This window comes from Lycium ferocissimum, chromosome 1, assembly GCF_029784015.1.
Source record: "Lycium ferocissimum isolate CSIRO_LF1 chromosome 1, AGI_CSIRO_Lferr_CH_V1, whole genome shotgun sequence".
In the NCBI taxonomy this organism is placed as follows: domain Eukaryota; kingdom Viridiplantae; phylum Streptophyta; class Magnoliopsida; order Solanales; family Solanaceae; genus Lycium; species Lycium ferocissimum.
In genome coordinates, this window is record NC_081342.1 from 68,863,060 (window position 1) to 68,886,528 (window position 23,469).

General features: G+C 31.7%; 1 protein-coding gene, 1 long non-coding RNA gene and 1 pseudogene across 2 annotated transcripts; 1 reads left to right on the top strand and 2 right to left on the bottom strand.

Annotated features, from left to right (window-relative positions):
- Positions 1-1,071: 1,071 nt before the first annotated feature.
- Positions 1,072-1,564, top strand: LOC132058592 (uncharacterized). The gene is made up of 2 exons (XR_009415343.1): positions 1,072-1,210; positions 1,336-1,564. It is a non-coding gene; the product is annotated as an uncharacterized LOC132058592 (long non-coding RNA).
- Positions 1,111-5,752, bottom strand: LOC132058584 (uncharacterized membrane protein At4g09580-like). The gene is made up of 5 exons (XM_059451045.1): positions 5,676-5,752; positions 4,944-5,643; positions 2,683-2,953; positions 2,234-2,404; positions 1,111-1,521 (listed from the first exon to the last, which is right to left on the bottom strand). The coding sequence occupies exons 2-5, from the start codon at positions 5,186-5,188 to the stop codon at positions 1,399-1,401; spliced, it is 810 nt and encodes a 269-aa protein (XP_059307028.1). The 5' UTR covers positions 5,189-5,643; positions 5,676-5,752; the 3' UTR covers positions 1,111-1,398.
- A 10,885-nt stretch (positions 5,753-16,637) lies between these two features.
- Positions 16,638-18,346, bottom strand: LOC132067053 (vacuolar-processing enzyme-like; annotated as a pseudogene).
- Between the last annotated feature and the right edge of the window lie 5,123 nt (positions 18,347-23,469).

Below are 23,469 nucleotides of genomic sequence, written 5' to 3' on the forward strand. Positions count from 1 at the left end.
TGTTTTTATAGTTATTACTATGTGAAAGAAAAGAAGAAAATTACAAAGCACCTTAAGAAAATGGAAAAGGGTCAAAAATAGAATAAAAATGCTCGCGAATTTATTTTTAATCCCAAAATGATCTTATATTATTTAGAAGTAGGATATCTAGCAAATTGGCTCAATTATACCTTTATCTCTTTTTATTTTTGTTTTCCCACACGATATACAATACCAACATTAAGGCCCAATTACATCTGAATTCGGGCAAGAAAATCCTACATGGACGGGCAAACCGCTGCCTAATCAAGATCTCGATATATCACCTATTAATTTAATTCAGTGATTACACTAAATTTTGTTAATCTATTTAATAAAAGAATATCATCTTTACTAGTATTTAGAAATAGTTAATTTTAAAATATATATATATATATATATATATGTTATTTTAATAAAATAATTTATCACCCCACAAAAATTTCAGGTTTATCTGAAGTTACTAATTCTAAATTTGTTTTAAACTCTATATTCAATTAACATTAAGATATAAATTGAGACAGAAGGAATAATAAAAGATTTTTAGGATGTTTCCTTAAAATTTATTTCTTTTAACGAATAAAGTAAACTTTTCAAGATAAAAATTAGCCCAAACGGCCAATTTTGAACTTATTAAATAGCATTTGAATTGTAATTAAAAAGTAATCACTTTTTCAAGCGTAAATAACACCTGAACAAAAATACTTCCAAAGAAAACACGAAACAACTCCTACAAATGTGAGTTCAAAAAATTCCTGAAGTTTTAAATGCAGTACAAACTCCAGGAAGAAATTCGGGAGTTTTGAACTGTTGTAGTTCAAACTCCAGCATTAAGGTGTCTTAAGTTGAATGTTTTTGCATATTGAGATGTCTCATGCTATGTCAAAAACCTCATTTACATACATTGGACCAGTAACAGGCTGCAATTCAGCTAGAATTTTTGAAGAGAAACAACAGGATAAAAGATCTAATGGCATTTCCATGTAATATCATGTACTAAAACAAATAATTCTATAGACAGCCTTTTACACAATCGTTATAGAAGCTTACAAATCCACACCCTTTGATTCGGATATTTGTTTTCATTTTCACTGTACAGGTGATCCAATAGTCGACGTTAGCTTGAATCCAAGGCCATAAACTTTCGAGAATCGAGATTTAAGGGCACATTCCACTTGACCGATGCTAATCTGTATGTGGATCCAGCATTTAGACGTCGTAGGTTCTAAGTTGAAAATGCAGATTTTGATATATATATATATAGACACACACTTAACCCTGTATACATAAGATTTGAGTGAGAAGCGGAACTCGCAGATTGTATTCTGGATCGGCCACTGCAAATAATAAGGGAAGCAAAGGCAGTTCACTGTGCTTCAATTAGCACTTGCTGCCAATCAATGTGGGGGTAACAGATACAAGACCAATAAGGAATAGGGTGGCTATAGAGTTGAAGTCATAAAGATCACCAACTGATTGTAACTCACCAAGAGCTAATCCAGCCTGCAAATAGCAAAAGGACAGTTCTTAGATCTTGGTTAGTAAAGCCAATTGCTAAAATTCAATTTCGGGAATAAACTAGAGTTAAAATTGTGTCCCGAACATAGGTGAATTACTATCATCTATCTCGTTGTCATTTCATTGGTAAAGAAGATGAACCTTGGGCCGATCAACCTCAATATCTAGTTCATGAAGTGAGGATCACCTAAACCATACAAAGAGGGAACAACCAATGTGGGAGATTTGACACTTCCTGCACGCCCTCGACTAGAATTTTGGTGTGTGTACGATATAACATGGGGATCCAACATTGAGTAAACTTCAACTGATTGTTGCACCACATTAAGAAGATGGATATTGGTCCTAACTCAAATCTCAAAAGTTATCTCATGATGTGACGATTATCCAGGACCATATAAGAAGACAACATTCATATCCTCAACCCATGTGGAACACCTAAAACTTTTTGATGAGATTGAGACACAATTTAACATGGTACCAAAGGAGGTAGAAGTCCTAGGTTCAAGTTTCACCATCTCCCAAACAAAAAAGAATTTTCACATACCTGGCCCTTAAAAGGAATCAGACTCACATGTGAAGAAACATGTTGAGACATAATTAAGTAAATCAAAATGTGTTCTTTTCACCGATTAATCTCTTAGATGAGATGGTAATACGGTTCACAACATAAAGAGTTAAATCAAGAGATAAATACCCTGACAGTCACGTAGGTGGCAGGAATGACCCCGACGATAGTTCCCAAGAGGAATATATGGTAAGGCACATCCACAATTGGCGAAGCAACGTTGATAAATGTATTTGGCAGTGTCGGTGTGACTCTCAAGAACAGCATGTAGTTCAGCAGCCGCTCCCGTCTTTTAGCCACCTGATGGATCACAGAGATTTTACTACAACAGTTTTGTTAATGAAAAAAAAGATGGAATGGCTTTTGTCATTTTTGGCCCATTGGTCAAAATAAATAACGAGCACTAGCCAAAATATACAAAACTTATACACTGATTATGTATATTAATATGTATATTTATATTTAACATACAAAACCTATATATTTGTTGCTATTCTGTAAATTAGGTCACCAAAAGGCATTGTACTGTAATTATCACAAAAAAAGATATGACAATCAGGTTGTGAGCTGAAAATCACCTGAGCCTGGAAGAATGTTAACTTATCAGGCCAGAGTGAAAACACAAGGGGCCTCCCAATCAATTTGGATAGAAAATAGCAAGAAGATGCACCAGTAGTCGCAGTGAAAACGACTAGCGCTACGCCTTTGAAAATTCCAAAGAGAGAACCAGCAAGCAGCGACATGAAAATAGTTCCGGGTATCATAAATGTCTGCATAAAAATGTAGACCGAACAGTACCCCACGAGAACTTGAACAGTGTAGTCACTTGTATAATCTTCCAAGTGATCCCTACAGAATATCCACAGCCAAATAATTATTACTTATATGATGCCAATCTCCAAGAATTAGGGCCAACATCTATAAAATTGTAGATTTATATGCATGTGGATGGACTTGTTAGCATGTTCAACTATACATTCTCATGAATAAACTCCAAATGATCATTGGAGAATTTTTAGCACCATAATTGTAAGATTTAGTCGTCGTTAAACAATTGTGCCATCTTTGGGATACAGCTTAAGCACTACATTTCTACTGACTTCTTTCCTTACAAACCTGAGAAATTCACTTTTTCGCTTGCTAACAAATAAAAGTGATGAGTAAATTCACTTTCGTCTCTACTACTATTTCCATTTCTCAACAATACCTCCACAATACACAGAAAAAAAATGTCAACAAATGAAGAGGGTAATGCATAAATGTCTTGCATCCATTTGGAAATGCTCTCATCTGCATGGCTTAATAATGTTAATGGTCCATCTTTTGCATCTGTCTGTTCACATAAAACATGACGGACGGGGGGTTTCAGCAACCTATTCTAGTCATTTATTATTCTATTAACAATTATAAGCATCTTGGAATCATTGAGATGCCCCAATCATCGCAAAGTAAAACAGAGAGTAAGGCATAGTCACATTTGACTCCGAAATTTGTCCTTCACACTGTTATACCGTAGCTTAACACGTTTAGTCTTCCTACTCTAACCTAAGCTACCAACTAATCCTACATCCAATCTCAGTGCTAAATTAATACACTAAACACCCAACAACATTTTTTAATAGCCTCGAAAAGAGACTATGGTTGAAATTGCAGTATTTTGAGCAGCATTTTTTTTCACCTGAGCATTTAGCTCAATCTAGCTTCGGGCCCAGAACTTACAAGATACCTTATGTAAAAGTCCAGCTTTTTACAAATCAAGATGAGGTCCATTGTACAAAATAAGCAAACAAAAGGCAATAAACAACTCTTCCTTTAAAAAAGGAGGGTGAAGAAAAGAAAAAAGGAGCCAAAAGGCAATATGTTGAGGATTGCACCATTTACACAATATCAACAATTAGGCATGAATAGCAAACTAGTTAAGGTCAGCTATATGAATGCTCTATCATTTCATCAAGCTTTCAAACAACTCATCGTAGTGACGAAGCCAGAATTTTCACTACTAAGGAGATTCAAAATATAAAGAAACAAACACACAAAGAAGCCAAGGAGATTCAACATCTACAATATATACATAAAAAATTGACATAAATAGCCGCCCACTAAAATTATAGCAACAAATGTATACTATCAATGTATAATATACAAAAAATATACATTTTTGATACATAATAGTGTATATTTTTTGTATATTTGACTAGCGAATGTAAATATTTTTGACCGTCCGGCCAAATGTGTAACATGCAACAACAACATACCCAGTGTAATCCCACAAGTCGGGTCTGGGGAGGGTGGTATCTACGCAGCCTTAGCCCTACACAACAATGACATTGTATACATAAAATATAATTTTTCAACAAAAGAGTTTGGACAAACGCCTTGCGCCCCCGGCACCCCTAGCTCAAAAAAACCACTTTCAAACTACAACAATAAGCAGGATGATACTATTACCACACAAATCCAAAATGATTTTTTTCATGCTAAAATAACCAACAACAACACAACAACAGCATACCCAGTGAAATCCCACAATGTGGGGTCTGGGGAAGGTAAAGTGTACACAGGAAGGTAGGGAGGCTATTTCCGAAAGACCATTGGCTCAAGAGAAAGCATGACAAGAAAGGGTCAGATAAGGACAACAATTCAAAGCAATATGAAAATGAAATAACGAAAGGGAAAAGACCATAATAAACAGTCTGAAAAAAGGAGCACTAGCTACCACAGATAAATAAGATAATCGAAGTACAAGAACCAACAATTCATGCTAAAATAACCATAACAACAAAAAAAAAAAAAAAAAATTGCATTAACAGTAGGTTAAAATAGAGAGAGAGCAAATTACTTTAGTATTTGAAGATCTTGAAGAGTTCTAGGAAGCTTAAGAAAACTGTAATCTGAAGCAGGCATAGTTAAATACACACAAACAAGACCCAATATGAAACTCAAAACGACACCACTTGCTATACAAATCTCCCAAAACGACAATGGAAACTTTGCTGATTTAATTACAGAAATGCCATTAACATTAATTTCAGTTTTCAAACTAGTAGTTGCCATTGCAGATGATGTTCCAACCTCTCCCTCCATTAAACAATAATTATTTTAAAAACCCAACAAATTATTTAACCAATTTCTTCACAAAGATTAATTTTTCGAAATTTTTTTTGTAATAATTTTCACAAACCCAACAAATTATTTAACTAATTTCTTCACAAAGATTAAATTTTTGGGAAAATTTTGTAATAATTTCACAAACCCAACAAAGTCTTGAAACAAAAAGATTAATTTTTTTTTTCGACAAATTTGTAATGATTTAACAAATCCAACAAATTTTTGAACCAATTTCTTAACAAAGATTAATTTTGTCGACAAATTAATAATAATTTCAAAAACCCAACAAATTATTGAGCCAATTTCTTCATAATTTAAAATAATTTCACAAACCCAACTAAGTGTTGAATCAATTTATTGAAAAAAAAAAATGTTAACTTTGAGACAGTTTACAATATTAGTACAAACCCAACAAATTCTTGAACCAATTTCTTCACAAAACTGAAGAAATTTATACAACAACAAAAAGTGTTTTTGTAAAAATGGAGAGAGAGGGAAGGAAATCCAAATTAATGAATGCTCTTTTGTCATTCCATTTCCCCCTTCTCTCTTTCTCTGTCTTTTTGACAAAATTTTCTCATTTTATTATGAGAATTTGATGGAAAAGATGACAAAAATGGTCCCTTATGTTTGACAATATATTCAAAACAGTCCGGTATTAAACAATTTTGGTCCTATAAATATGTCAAAAATTAACTTTTTTAGTCTCCATCAACAACAACAATAACACATACCCGGTGTAATCTCACAAGTGGGGTCTGGAGAAGGTAGAGTGTACGCAGGCTTATCCCTACCTTGGGAGGTAGAAAGGTTGTTTCCGAAAGACTCTCGGCTCAAGGGAAAGGATGACAAAAAGTTAGACAAGAATTGATGAAAGTAAAGGAGTTATGGCAAAATACTATAAATAAGCCTTATGAAGATAAGCAACCATAAATGCAGCAACTAATATGATAATCGAAATAAGAGACAGCAGAAAGTAACAGGAAATCGAAGGATAAGGAACTACATAGATAATACGCCTACTATTTAACAAATATTTAACGATTTATGTTTGCTAGATTTGACGAAAATAGTAAAAAAGAATTAATATAAACATCAGAAAAGTTTCATCAAATCTTAAAATATGCAATACAAAAAATAAACTGCACTTGACACCAAAAAGATATTTAAAAAGTTAAAAGAATTACAAAAAAAAATGTATTTCTAAATGTGAGTTTCCGCTAATTTCTTTTTTTTATCATAGTATCCATCAAAGGTAAGCAGATAATGTTCGATAAATGTTTGAGTGAGACTAAGAAGTATTAACTTTTGACAAATTTAAAGGACCAAATCTATTTAGTACATACTTTAAGGGTCTATTTTGGACTTATCATCAAACATAAGGGATCACTTTTCTCATGTTCTCGAATTTGAGGCTTTGAGCTTATCAATTTATGGACAAGTTGAAGAATATAATATAAGAACATTTCCTGGATAAAAGAAAAAATACAAAAAAATGGTTTTATTGACTAAAGATTATAGAAATAGTTCTCATACTTTATTTTCATTCTTTACAGAAATTATCACTGTTTTGATTTGTTTTTCTTTAAGCCGGAGATCCGTCTGAAACAGTCTCTTTACCTTCCACAATTAGAATAAGATTTGTATACACTCTATCCTCCCAGATTCCAGTTTATAAAATTACACTAGATGTATTATTATACAGTAATTATTATTGTTATTGTCATCGTTATTCAGTTGCGTAAGGCACAAAATAAAACGTTTCCCCGTTCTCTAATCTCTTTCACTATTGGTTTTTGGACCAATTCTTTCTTTCCTTAAGAATTATCTTTAGGTAGGTCCACAAAACACGTTTTTAAGCGAGCAGATAGTTACTATACGTTTAAATTTGCATCATGAGAGCCATTTTTTAAAGTAATGCACGTTTTTTATGTTATCCTACCTGTAGCAATGCCACAATGCATCATGTAGCTTTTATCTTTTGAAGACCTGTCAAACACGTTAATTCGGTTCACAATCCAATACATAATTATTTATTAACTTTTGTGACCAGACACGTTAATTACGTATTCATGTTTATCTACATACCATTCTTTACGAATTTTTGTTACTCATTATTTTCTCTTTTCCGTGAAAGTAACGATGAGGTAAATTCTCCGTTTTATCCCCTTTTTTTGTTGGAACTTTGAGAATATTTTTGTGATCATTGTATGATATTATTTTAAATAATCGGTTCTTTTTTCCATTTCTTAGTAGATCTTTATTGATATGTTCTTGCTTTCGAATATTTTTGTTTGTACATAATGCAAGGTATGATTTGGAAAGCTAACGAGGAGGTCTACATTTTTTGGATGCTCATGAGGTGGTATATCATCAGGTTCCTATAGTCGAATTTCAGCATTTTTTAGTATGCACTTTCTTTATTCTATAGTAATGATCGAGATCGGTATTTTATAGTTAATTTAAGCATTTTCCAGACACTCACTTTCCTTATTCTGTAGTTATAATTTTTTTACCTTTTATTATTTTGGGTATTGAAAGTTGTAAGGTTCTGAAGTTGATACAAAATGAAAGGCTTTATGCATATATGCAGTATGATAATTGGACCATATGTTTGCACCAGTTGAATTAGTTATTCTATTTAAACATACAATTTGATATTTTAACCGTTTTTTTGTTTTCCTTTCTTATATTATGTACAATTTATTTTATCGCAAGGTCTTGGCCTGCTGGGTATGAAAAAAAGAAGAGTAGAATCCTTAAATGGTGATAGATGAAGTATTTTTATTAGTTTTATATAATTACTATTTGACAAGAATTTAATAGGTTAATTAGAGTACATCTGTTAGTGATAACGACTACTCCTGGGACCAAATTGTTTTTCCCCCTTTTCGCGAACTATTAATTTGGTAGTTGTTTTTTTTTTCTCAATTTCCCCATTCTTTCACTCTACTTATGTTAAAAATTCATAATTCATTGTTAGCAAAACTATAATTTCCTTGAATTAGAAACACCAAAATTTTCCTGCACGAAGTAATAATACTTTGATATGTGCCGAAAATATATAATTTTCATTATACTAAAACTTTTAATATGTTATTACCATTCTTTGATGCGGTACGTGTTACTAATGTGATTAAAATGCATTTATTATTGAAAATACGGTCATTAGCGACTGTGGCTATACTAGGAAAGATTCACCAAAAGGATTATTCACGACTCATTTTGCTCTCCATAAAAAATGAAAGTGAAGTATTTCCGAAATAATCTGATCACAACGAGTGCATTCTTCTTATTTACATGTTATTACAATTCTCATCAATTAGGTCACATCTAAGGTTGTTGTATAAGCGATAAAAAGCTTAAGGGTCTCCATGTACAAATTGTTGTTATTAGTTCTGCTCGATATTGCTCTTTTAAATCTTATGTTCATGCTCATGATGATTGTTAGTAGATTTGCTTTCATTTTATATTAGATGGAGTAGATTGTAAATTTCAACGAAATTTTTATGACCGCGCGAAGCGCGAACATATTCACTAGTTTAAGATATGTGTTTGACAAAAATCGATAACATTAGAATAAAGCATATACTTCCTTTGTCCCAATTTATGTGATACGCTTTTCTTTTTAGTCTATCCCAAAAAGAATGATACATTTCCTTGATACATTTCTTTATTTGGCAACAATTTAACTTTAAACTCTACATTTTATGCTTAACGAGATGATCTATAATCACACAAATATCTTTGGCTTATTTTAGGCCACAAAATTCAAAAGTCTTCCTTTATTTCTTAAATTCCATGCCCAGTCAAACTATATCACTTAAATTGAGACGAAGGGAGTATATGTGTTATAAAATTCGTTAAATATGTATAAAATTAGATTCAGAATTTGGTTATTAACATTTGAAGTGAAGAAAATCTTAATATATTAGTTGACTGGCTATTTGAATATTTACCTTGATGATGAGGGTTTGATTCCCATATTGTATTCCCTCATATTTCTCTTTTCCCTCCATATAACTTTTTAAAAAGAATTAAAGAAGAATCACTTGAAATCACAAATCTTAGAATCGAAAACTTATAAAGTTTAAATTCTAAATTTGTGTCTGCTAGTTTTAAACTCTTTGTCTAACTTCATTGGAATTAGAGTTAGGTAATCTATATATAATATAAAGCTAAGCAATAAAAGAGTGATGTGACACCTCTCTTTGGCCAAGAATTATATTTATCTTTTTTCTCCTTTTTCTTCATTTTTCTTAATTATTTTATTTAAAAAAAAACAACTTCATAACTCACACCTCTTCATCCTCATAACTTCTCCTCTTAATTACTTCATAACTCACATTAAATTACCTTAATTATGAAAAATGTTACTTCCTGCTAGGCAATAAAAGAGTGACGTGGCACCTCTCTTTAGCCAAGAATCCTATTTATCTTTTTTCTTCTTTTTTTGCCTTTTTCTTCAATTTTTCTTAATTATTTTATTTATTTATTTATTTTAAAAAATGAAACATCTTCATAACTCACACCTCTTCATCCTCATAACTTCTTCTCTTAATTACTTCATAACTCACATTAAATTACCTTAATTATGAAAAATGTTACTTCCTTTCCTCATTTTTAGGTTATTTAATTTGTATGGAATAAGCATTAGAAAAAAGAAGTAAGGCTACGACAACAATACGGAAGAAAGGAAATGTAAATTTTCCTGAATAATTAGTCTCATTAATTTCAATTCTTAATTAAGTCTTTCCAAAACCATAATCATTTTTATTCTCTAATTAAACTAAGCAATTAATACATATTAATACCTATGCCTTTTCATCTTCTTATTGCTTTTTGCTCATTTGTTGTTCATGGGTCAACAGCCACTTTAATATGAGCAAAAATCAATAAGAAGATGAAATTTACTAGTTACCTTCTCATTTGTTTTAACTTACCTTACAAAAGATCATTTTCAAATTCACAATATATCGCGGTCAAATTTACTAGTTACGATAATGCGTTGGATGGAGTTGGCGGACTTCTAATCATAATCTTGGGATTCAAAATGGAAAATGGAGAAACTCTTAGTTTTCAATGAAGTGGTTGCCAGTGTAGATCTCCCTCCAAAAAATTAATAGGCCAAGCTCTCCCTCCATTAAATCAACAATTATCTTAGAAATCCAATAAATTATTTAACCAATTTCTTCACAAAGATTAAAATTTTCGATAAATTTGTAATAATGTAACAACCCAACAAAGTCTTGAACCAAAAAGATTAATTTTAGACAAATTTGTAAAAATTTAACAAACCCAACAAAGTTTTAACCAAAAAAATTAATTTTTTCGATAAAATGGTAATGATTTAACAGACCCAACAAAGTCTTGAACCAAAAAGATTAATTTTTTAGACAAATTTGTAACAAAGTTTTTAACCAAAAAGATTAATTTTTTCGACAAATTTGTAATAATTTAACAAACCCAACAAAATATTGAATCAATTTCTTCGACAAAGATTAAATTTTTCTGATAAATTTGAAATAATATCATAAACCCAACAAATTATTGAACCAATTTCTAAACAAAGATTAATTTTTTGGACATATTTGTAATAATTTAACAAACCCAAAAAAGTGTTGAACAGATTTCTTAACATGAAATGAGAAATTTAAAAGCAGTTCCAATAATCTAACAACCCAACAAAATTTGAACAATTTTAAACAAAAAATGAGAAATTAGAGAAAAAGTATAGAAATTTTATACAACAAATTTGTATTTTGTAAAAATAACAGAGAGAGGGAGAGAAGGAAAATTCTAAGTAGGGATCTAATAGCTCAGTTGGTTGACTATCTGAACTTTTCACCTTGTTGGTGAGGGTTCAAATCCTCACGTTGTAATCCCCTCCCCCTTTTCCCCTTCCCCTACCCCCTATGTAATTAAAAAAAAAAAGAAGGGAAAATTCTAACACAATGGATAACCCTTTTTTGTTAATGAACGATTTTTCGTTATTACATTTCCCTCTCTTTCTCTCTACTATAATTGTATAATTTTCCTTGTATTTTGTCAAAATTTTCTCATTTTATTATGAGTTTGAGGTTTTGAGCTAATCTATTTACTAGTTACATGCGGCCCGTGCTAAATCCTGGCCCAAACTCTTAACATTTTTACTTTTGGTAATGAAATTATTTACTCAATTCGGATGAGAGCAATGATCTGGAATTTATAGATTATGAATTCTAATTTTTTAAGTTAGTCGATACTAAATTAGTAATCTATAGACAAATACAAAGTTTATGAACCAAAGATACGCATTCAATCGAAACCGTCACCTACACTCTAGCTCCCCTGCTTCAAACTCATTTTGCACTTATTTGAAACTCATTTAAGATTTTAATAATGTATTTTATTTTCACATGCATTAATAAAAATCATATTTCATCTTCTAGAATCATTTAATACAACAAAAGAAAAATCAGATAACTTCCCATCTGTACTACAATATTTATAACTTTAGTTTAGAATATTTACACAAATTAAACTAATGATCCCTCAAGAGTATTAGTAAATAATAATTAAAGTATATTAACAAAGTATAAGACTTTAAAAATATATTGGAAAATAATTTTGGGGCAGATCTTTATAAGCACATATGAGCTAAATAAAGGAGAAAAATATTGGAGGTTTAAGGATAGACGATATCGTAATACGTACCTAATAAATACTTCAGTTGTAAAAGAAAAAGTTAAAAAAAAAAAAAAATTGCTCCAAAGTTGACTATATTTTACCATAACTTATAAGGAAAATAATATATTCTCTTCGTCCCAAAATAAAGTCAATCTAACTAATTTCGAAGCTAAACTGGGTTTTAATTCAATATTTTGAAATTAAAATTAAGATACTAAGAAAATATATAGAAAATACCATAAATTACAATTCTTCTATCAATTAGTGAAAAGATTCTCAAAATATTTGTTAAAGTTTATATAATTTGACCCCCGAAAAATAAAACATGATAGATATTTTGAGATAAAGTAGTAAAAATAATTTAATAAGGAGCAAAAAAAACCTCACAAAAAGTTATTGTAATATTGACCAATTACAAAGGTCAAGTGGAATGCGGCCACGTGACCAATTATAAAGGCCACTAAATTGTCTTAGAAAATGAATCTGGGCAAAATGAGAATAAGGAAAAAGCAAATGCCACGTGTAGAAGCTTCACTGGATCAAAGTTCTACGTGAGGATTACAAATTCTTTGATTCCCACTTATATATAGTAGTAATGCAGCAAGTTGAAGAATATTCCTTTTCTCAAAAAGGTTAAAAAAAAAATACTACCTCCTTCCATATTAGTTGGTCATGCACTAAAAAATATTCGCTCCAAAATACTTATCAATTTACAAAATTAAAATAGAATTAATTAATTTTTTTATTTTATTCTTAACATTAATTATTGTTGATAGTAATCAACAATGATTAGAATGCAATTTATTGGGAGAGATAAGGATAATGTTGTAAAAATACACTTTTGTTTTGATTTGTTAAAGAGGGTGCAAAAGCAAAAGTAAACAAGTAATATGGAAGAGAGGGAAGAACCACAACTTGGGGAAAGTAGAAAAAAAATTAGTAATCCTATAAATATTTGGGGTACTTTTTCTATTTTTGAAAAGTTTATTTTTCGAAAAAATAGATGTTACTGTGAGTGTTAACAGAAAAGAGTTGGAAAATGACATATTTGTCAAGTATCTCACTAGGTACTTTTTAACTAGATTAAAAGTTTCCATCTTTGGATTTCATTGCTTTTGTTTTTTCAAAATTATTATTTTCATTTCTCCTCATCTCAAAGAAAGAAATTATTCTTTTCTCATTTTCACTCTTTTGGCAAGTTACTAAAAGAAAAAAGGGGTCAATTTTCTATCAAAATAAATTTACACGAGCTTCATCCCTAGCTAGTTTATTTGTAAAAACATTTTTTTCTCTTTCCACTTCTTATATGAACTTTCGTCATGTCTTTTCTTGAGCCGAAGGTCTTTCATAAACAACTTGTTTACCTCTCAAGGTAGGGGTAAGATTTGCGTACACTCTACCCTCTCCAGACCTCACTTGTGAGATTACACTGGGTATGTTATTGTTGTTTTCTCTTTCCCTCTTTGTACAACTTAGGGGAACATGTCACGCTCTTAGATCCACTACAAAAAACATCATATCTTCCGACTTGCATGTGTCAAACATGCGGCTACCATTCACTTTGAAGTAGGATCGTCCTTTTCATGAGATTCATAGTTGAACTACTTATAAACCAAAAAAATTCAAAATTACCTTTCGTCCCAGAATAATTTTCTTAGGTTTTATGTTTACTTAAAGTTAGTTCTCAAAAATATAGTTATCCTTACTCTTTTCACGTCAATCTCATGAACAATTTATTTATTTTTGTTTTATAACGAGTAACGCAAACATATCCAACTAAAAGAATCACATTGATTTTAGGATAAAAACAAGGAATAATTACTTGGCATAGCTACTTCTAAGAGGTAATTATTGATAATAACTGTCTTTTAATTTATTTATATTTAGTAGCTACAGTGATTTTGTAAATTACCATTCGTAGCTATACCAAAATACATCAAGCACGTGGTTGGAGTGATTATTCAGTGTGGCTCACCTCGCCCCCTGTGTTCGAACCGGCCTAACTACATTACTTTCTTACATATTTTTCCTAGCTTCTTCTCCTTCAGATTTTGAGTGTATACGAGTGTATTCGGATACAAGACAAAGCTCAAATACATATGAGATACAAGACATATGAGCCAAATACATATGAGATACATTCAAATAAAGTTCAAATACTTGTGACATCAGATACTATTGAACATGTACACTCAAATACAATGAAAACACTGTCAAATACACGCGAATACACAAAAGGTAGCTACGAATGGTAATTTCGAAAAGATAGCTACGAATGGTAAGAAGGGACAATAAGGTAGTTATTTATGTAAGTTTACCTAAAAACAATTACTCTTAAAAGACACAATAAATTTAGGCCACATGCTAACAAATATTAATGGAATATTTTTCGTCTAATTTCTATCACTATTATTTATGTACACATCAATACTATAATCAGTGTAATTTCACAAATGAGGTCTAAGAAGAGAAGTGTGTACGACTTACCCCTATTATTTTTATCATTTTTTCTTCAATCTCTATCACTATTGGCTTGGAAGCAATTATGTTCTCTCTTTCTTTGTTCCCATCTTAATCTAAGACTTAATATAAAAATGTTACCTTTCTTTGTCTTCGGGTAGGTCCACAAAAAATAAAACGTTTTTACTAAGAGGATAGTTCTATTCATATGTTTAAATTCGCCTAATGAGGCCCATTTTCATTTTTCCTTTTTCAATTTAAGCCAAATCTTGCACGTTGTCGTTACCAGTCCATGATGTAGCTCTAAGCCTGTCGAAGGGGACGGGATGGGACGGGGGACCAAAAAGGGGAGACCGAGGGGGGGAAGGGGACGGGGACTAGGGAGGGGGGGGGGTTAGGGGGGCCGGCTAGGTCAAAAAAATTGGGGGGGGGGGGGATTTATTTTTTAATAAACTACAAACCAATGTAATTTTTTAGTTATTATATTTTTTTAATACCTTATTTAGTTATAACTTTATAGGGAAAATACATAAAAAAAAAACCCCCAACGTATACTTGGATTAATTATGACGCACCTAACATTTGCGGGCAACCTATTACCCCCCTGGCCTTATTTTTTATGTATTTTTGTACCATTTTTTGGCTGATGTGGCAAAAAATTTTTTTGATGCCCAGTTGCATAGTAGAGAGTGTTGCACACTCTCCGCCACATCGGCGCCACATCAGTGCCACGTCACTACCACGTCACTGCCATGTCAGTGCCACTTTTCCTTTCTTTTTTTCATTTAATTTTTCTTTTATTTAATTAACCTCTTATTAACTGTTAAACCCTCAATTAATTTTGTCTTCTTCATCACTAAACCCTTCTTCTTCTTCTTCTTCTTCTTCATCTTCATTTCAAGAAATCCATCAACCCATTTTTTTTCTCCATTAACACACACACACATTCAACTCATTTTCTTCCTCCATTAACACACACACACACACACACATTCAACCGGTTTTTTTCCTCCATTAATAACACACATTCAACCCATTTTCTTCCTCCATTAACACACACACATTCAATTTCTTTCATCAATCATAAATATCTTTTCAAGAAATCAACTAACCCATATTCTTCCTCCATTAACACACACACACACATTCAACTCATTTTCTTCAAAGTAAACAATGAAGAAATTGCACGAACTGCCCTTCAAATGGATTGGTTGCTCAAAAATATTTATTGCACGAACTGCCCTTCATTGTTTATATTGTTTATTTCTTCAAAATAAGCAATGAAGAAATTGCACGAACTGCCCTTCAATGTGTATTACATCGCCCTTCATTGTTTATATTGTTTATTTCTTCAAAATAAACAATGAAGAAATTGCACGAACTGGCCTTCAAATGGATTGGTTGCCCTTCAATGTGCGTGTATGAACGGAGGAAAAATGGGTTGAATGTGTGTGTTATGGAGAAGAAAATGGGTTGGTTGATTTCTTGAAAAGATATGTATGATTGATGATGAAATTGAATGTGTGCCTGTTAATGGAGGAAGAAAATGGGTTGAATGTGTGTGTGTTAATGGAGAAAGAAAATGGGTTGAATGTGTGTGTGTGTGTTAATGGAGGAAGAATATGGGTTGGTTGATTTTTTGAAAATAAGCTTTTTATGATTAATGATGAAATTGAATATGTGTGTGTTAATAGAGGAAAATGTGTTGATTGATTTCTTGAAATGAAGAAGAAGAAGAAGAAGAAGAAGAAGAAGAAGAAGACTACGTGGCAGTGACGTGGCACTGACGTGTCGTCAATATGGTGGAGAGTGTTGCACACTCTCCACTGTGCAACTGGGCATCAAATTTTGATTGCGCCACGTCACCGAAAAATGATACAAAAATACAGAAAAAATAAGACCGGGGGGTAATAGATCGCCCACAAAGATTGGGTGCGTCATAATTAATCCGAATATAGGTTGGGGGGGGTTATGTATTTTCCCTAACTTTATATTAGAATTTATTTTTTACAACTTATAACTTTAAAGTCTTTAAATGTTTTTAAGAACGGCTTCATCTTTTTTAACTTCTACCAGCTATTTTTTTAACTTCTAAGGGCTAGTTTTCTTAATTTATTAGATAATATCAAATATAATTTCAAGTCTTTATAAAAATTATAATGAATTGCATTTTTTTATAGTTTAGAATTTGGGTCAAAGTGTAATAAATAACAGTTAGGGGACAAATAAAAGTTTTGGGGGGGGAGGGGGGGGGGAATAGGGGCTAATTTGGGGGTGGGGGAGGGGCTAAAAACTGCTACGTAGCTGTTGGGGAGAGAAGATTAGGCCAAGCACGATCAAATCCTTGGAACAAATGAAGCTTTTTTTCCTTGATCTTTTTGTCTACATATTCCATTACACTAGATCCATAAGACGGTCTTTTGAAGAACTGAGAGCCAGGATATTTGTAGGCGAGGGCAGTTCTTTCTCTCACCTCCTCGTATTGTTGCCCTACTGTTGTCTCCTTCTGGTCATGATTCTCACTATGCTCCGTCCAAGCGACACTAAATAAATCTCCCACACATATGTCATATTCTGGTGGAGGTGAATCTTCCGTATTTAGACAATACACCCCCAGCTGTTTTCATTATAGGATGCTCTTGTTATAGCATAAACATTCAAGTCTTCTGGTAATTCCTCAAAGACACCACCGCTGAAATAGGCATCACAGTAGATGAGCATCTCTTTGTAGGTGCTAGGTGTTTTTTTCATTTTTAAGGCCTCAATAAGTTCTCTGGACTCAATGTAATCTCATTCAGACATGTCGAGAAAACTTTTACTGCGTTCATTTAAGCCACCATGACTATCAAAGAATATAAATATGCTGTCATTTGGTTGACTATTAACAACCTTCCCGTTGTCAACTTTTACAACACTTTTATCGCTAAGAAGCACGGCATAAAAGTTTGAGGCTGTCACATACTCACCGGTGTAGTCCTTAGGCACACCAGCAAATACATCAATAGTATTCAGATGATTGATTACAACTCTGGGTCTTGGATTTTTTTCATTCTGGGCATGTCATCGTACATAAACACTATAATATTTTCTTCTTTCAATCCTCTTCTTTTCAATGGCTTGAAAGCATGACGTATATCTGCCTGATGCCGATAATTGTACCCATCACTGTCAACCACGAGAACTGCCCACTGCACACAGTTGCCATCTTCCACCTCATTATCCAATTCAGATGCATCACCTCCAACTAGGGGTGTTCACGGTTTGGTTAAAAACAGATTCAAATCGCAAACCGAACCAAATCGATTAATAAACCGATAGTTGTTCGGTTTTGATTTGATTTTAGTTTGAATTTTAAAAAACAGACAATATTTGATTTGGTTTGGTTTTATTAAAATCAAACCGAAGAAAACACCGAACCAAACCGACCAAATAATATGCACAATTTTTACAATTACTAATAAGGGATATCGATGATAAAAATAGTAGATCGAGTCAGACAAAATCATTTTGAATGTGGTGGCAGGTAACTCTTAGGGATAGTTTGGTATGATGAATAAACAAAAATAGTGATGGGATAAAAAATTAGTACCACCACTTTATCTGTTTGGTTACTAAGTTTGGGATAAGTTATCCTGGTATTAAAAATAGTGATGGGATAACTTATACCCATATCATATGAGCGTGGAATAACTATTCCGGGATAACAAATCCTGGGATAATTTGTTTTCTAACCAAACGAGCACTTAGTTCTTTAATTTTCCTCAATTTTATTTTTTGTTATAATCATCAATTAAAAATTTGTTTTCTAACCAAACGAGCACTTAGTTCGTTAATTTTCCTCAATTTTATTTTTTGTTATAAACATCAATTAAATCTTTGTACAGATGGGAACCTGTTGAGATATAGACCCTCTGAGATAGCAGCAGGGGCAACACTATTGGCATTGGATGATACTTTTACTGAGGAAGCCTTTGAGGCCTTGCCTCTAGAGGGACTTTTAAACATTGTAAGCTCCTTTACTTCATTTCCTTTCCTATTTTCTTTTCCTACCCTATCTATCTTCTCATATTCTATAAGCTATTTTTTTGCTTTCAGGCTGCTTTGTTTACCTGCTAGGATGGATTGCGCAATCTGATGAAAGGCTCCACCTAGTATTTCTTGCTCTGAACAAGGACTCCTCTTAGTATTTCTTACCCCATTTATGGGACAAACTTAGTGCTTGCAAGTGTTATGGGACAAACTTAGTTTTTGATGGATGCACTAGTAAAGTTACTGTTCAACTTTGTTACTTTGTTGCTATGCTTGCACGTGTTATGGGACAAACTTAGTTTCTGATGGATGCACCAGTAAAGTTATTGTTATATAATTGTTGCAGTATTGCGTGTGATATCCCATTTCCAGAAATGTTTGGTTACATAATAAAAACAACTTTTTTTAGATTTGGTGGATGCATGTTGATCGGTTTCTTAAGGTGAGATATATGATGGTATGTCATCACTAGATATATAATTTAGAATGTTTCATTTTTCTAATTTTGTGTCTATATATATTATTGTTTTATTAAAATAGAAAATGTTATATCAATAAAATTAAAATTATAGATCAATGAAAGAAGAATCGAAAGAGTCGAAAGAGAATTAATTGAGATGGATCCTATACTTGTACTGATTAACTATATATGTCTTGGTATAATAACAAAAGTTTCATGCAAATTCTAGAGTATATGATGATAATAGTAGAGCAGAAAATCATAAATTAAATAATAATATATTAATCTTGATAAATAATTTTAAGTACTCTGTTTATTTTTTTTTATCAATTTTTGTTATCTCTGTTAGTAAAATTACACCTTAAGTCAAAAATCTTAGATTGGATTGGATAACCTTTTATTGTTTCCCTCTCTAAGAGTATGTTGATGTCAGGTAGTTAAACTTAGGGGTGGGCGTTCGGTTTTTCGGTTCGGTTTTATCAAACTTCAGTTTGGCTATTTCGGGTTCGGTTTTTTGAAGGTGGACACCGAACACCGAACCAAACTAGTTCGGTTCGGTTCGGTTCGGTTCGGTTTCGGTTTTTTCAATTCGGTTTTTTCGATATAATATTAGAAGAGATTCCATTGACACTAATTCATATTCTCAAAAGCAATAAAACATAAAACTGATAAATTGAAATCAAAATCAAACAAACAGAATACACACAAAACAAAAACTATAATCATGACATAGGATTACTAGGTGTTATATACATACCGTAAGAATAATTAAGAAAACACATAAAGGACATACATTAATCCTAAAGAGACATCCTAGTTACCTTTCTTTGTTAAGGATATTTGATTTTTTTTAATTGAAGTAGAAAATTAGGGATACAAATGCAAAAGAGGACTTATAACAATTGGGTTTTTTTTGCTTTAAACTTAATGGGTCTGGACTATTTTAATTTTTTTTGGGTAATGTATTAAATTTCGGTGCGCGTTCGGTTTTTCGGTTCGGTTTTATCAAACTTCGGTTCGGCTATTTCGGTTTCGGTTTTTTTACGGTGGACACCAAACACCGAACCAAACTAGTTCGGTTCGGTTCGGTTTGTTGAAGTTTCGATTCGGTTCGATTCGGTTTTTCGATTTTCGGTATTTATGCCCAGCCCTAATTTAAAGTCCATATCGGAAACCTATCATAATTGTCTTCTTAAGTCCTCTATATATTATACAATAGTCAATAGGTTTATTCCATGAAAGTTTATCTCTATAATAGTTAGAAATGCACCAGCCCGTGTCCTATTGAAATTCTTTTTTTGTGTGTGTTTATCGTCTTGGTGTTATTAAATAAATATCAATTATATTTCTTATTTTTTTTCCTATTAGTTATATATCAAAAAAACTTTGAAATTTCGATGTTCGAACTCACACTGAAAATTAAGCAATTTGACCCTTATATTTTTTAACTTGCTACATAAAATGAAATGAAAAGAATAATATAGTATGCTCATACATAATGTAAGAAAAACTTATTTTATGACTTCTCAAATAGTAAAATAACCAGAAACAAAAGGAGTGCCTTCTTTCTTTTTCTTTACACCTTAAGTCCGTTTCTTGATGAAATTCATAAATCCAAACCCATTTATTCAAAGAAACAACTATGAGATTTATCAAAATAAAGTTGTATTTCTTATAAACTTTATTAACTTGATTAAAGCTTATAAATCTTAAGAACATTTCTCATAATCCAAGAAAAGTATAGCTCCCATGATAAAAGGGTAATAAGCGATAATAAGTTTAAAAGGGATGGAAAAGTCTTTCCTAGTCGTAGGAAAACAAATGCAAGAGAGAATTACCATTAAGTTTCTTAAAAACCGAAAAACCGATGCAAACCGAACCGAACCGACAACAACCAAACCGATGGATATGCATTATGTTTGGTTTGGTTTTAATAATTAAAAACCGACTAAATTAATTTGATTTTGGTTCCAACCAAAAAGCGATCAAAAGTGACCTATGAACACCCCAACCTCCAACATTAAAAATTTCATCCGACATGTATGCATAGGTAGTGTAACCAGCTGTGGCAACACCATAGGTGACACTAGACTTGAGCCATGGGTTCTTTTTAGCTCCAGAAGATTGCGGATGAGGAGGACGACTACGGATTTATGAATTCAGCTTCAGAAAACTCCATGGATTCTTAGCTTCAGATAACAAATCCAAAATGTTTTTTTTCATGCTAAAATAACCATAACAAAGAAAATTGAATTAGGAAAAAACAAAACAACAACAACATACCTAGGGAAATCCCACAAAGTGAGGTTTGGAGAAGGTAAAGTCTACGTAGACCTTACCTCTACCTTGGAAGGTAAGGAGGCATTTAAAAGACTTCTTCCGAGAAAGCATGGCAGAAAAAAGGTCAGATAAGGACAAGCAATTCAAAGCAGTATGAAAATGAAATAACGAAAGCGAAAAGACCATGATAAAACAGTTTGAAAAAAAGAGCACTAGCCACCACAAATAAATAAGATAATCCAAGTACAAGAACCACCGTTCATACTAAAATAACCATAACAAAAAAAAAAAATTGCATTAACAGTAGGTTAAAATAGAGATAGAGCAAATTACTTGAGTATTTGAAGATCTTGAAGAGTTATAGGAAGATTAAGAAAACTGTAATCTGAAGCAGGCATAGTTAGATACACACAAAGTAGGCCCAATATGAAACTCAAAACGACACCACTTGCTATACAAATCTCCCAAAACGACATTGGAAACTTTTCTTATTTAATTACACAAATGCCATTAACATTAATTTCAGTTTTCAAACTAGTAGTTGCCATTGTAGATGATGTTCCAACCTCCAACCTCCAACCTCTTCCTCCATTAAATCAACAAATTATTTAATCAATTTCTTCACAAAGATTAAATTTTTTGACAAAATTTGTAATAATTTAACAAACCCAACAAAATCTTGAACCAAGAAGATTAAATTTTTTGACAATATAGTTGTAATAATTTAACAAACCCAACAGAGTTTTTATCCAAAAAGATTAATTTTTTCTACAATTTGTAATAATTTAGCAAAACCAACACAGCTTTTAACCAAAAAGATTAATTTTTTCAACAAATTTGTAATAATTTAACAAACCCAACAAAGTTTTTAACCAAAAAGATTAATTTTTTTTCAACAAATTTGTAATAATTTAACAAACCCAACAAAGTTTTTAACCAAAAAGATTAATTTTTTTTCAACAAATTTGTAATAATTTAACAAACCCCACAAAGTTTTTAACCAAAAAGATTAATTTTTTTACAACAAATTTGTAATAATTTAACAAACCCAACGAATAGCCTGTTTGGCCAAGCTTATTTTTCTCCCAAAAGTACTTATTTTTTCAATAAGTGCTTATTTTAAAAAAAAGTGAGGTGTTTGGCCAAGCTTTTGGGAGAAAATAAGTACTTTTAGGGAGTAAGCTATACAGCTTTTCAAGCCTAAAAAAATAGCTTTTGCCTAAAGCACTTTTTTGAAAAGTACTTTTGAGAAAAATACACATAAAAGTACTTTTTAAAAGCTTGGCCAAACATTAATTGCTTCTCAAAAATACTTTTTAAATTAATTGGCCAAACACAAACTGCTTTTAGCCAAAAGTACTTTTTAAAATAAAAGTTTATATTTTTAGAAAACTTGGTCAAACAATTTAAGTCTTGAACCAATTTCTTCAGAAAGATTAAATTTTTTGACAAATTTAAAATAATTTCACAAACCCAACTAAGTGTTGAATCAATTTCTTTTAAAAAATAAAATATAACTTTAAAGACAATTTACAGTATTATTAGAAACCCAACAAATTCTTGAACCAATTTCTTCACAAAATTGAAGAAATTTATACAACAAATTGTATTTTGTAAAAATTGAGAGAGAGGGAAGGAAATCCAACAATGGCTAACCCTTTTTTAATTAATGAATGCTCTTTTGTCATTCCATTTGCCCCCTCTCTATCTTTCTCTTTGTCTTTTTGACAAAATTTTCTCATTTTATTAAGATTTGATGGAAAAGATGACAAAAATGGTCCCTTATGTTTGACAATATATTCAAAACAGTCCCGTATTAAAACATTTTGGTCCTTTAAATATGTCAAAAATTAACTTTTTTAGTCTCCATCAACAACAACAACATACTCAGTGTAATCCCATAACTGGGGTCTGGAGAGCGTGGAGTATACGCAGACCTTACCCTAAAAAGGTTGTTTTCGAAAGACGCTCGACTCAAGAAAAAGCATGATAGGATTGACAAAATTAAAGAAGTCATGGCAAAATACTATAAATAAACCTTATGAAGATAAGTAACCATAAATGCAGCAACTAATATGATAATCGAAGTACAAGAGGCAGCAGAAAGTAACTGGAAATCGAACGACAAGGAACTACATAGATAATACGCCTACTATTAACAAATATTTAACAATTTATGTTTGTTAGATTTGACGAAAATAGTAAAAAAGAATTAGTATAAGCATCAGGAAAGTTCCATCAAATCTTAAAATATGCAATACAAAAAACTGCCCTAGACAGCAAAGAGATATTTCAAAAGTTAAAAGAATTACAAAATTGTATCTCTAAATGTGAGTTTCCGCTGATTTCAGTATCCATC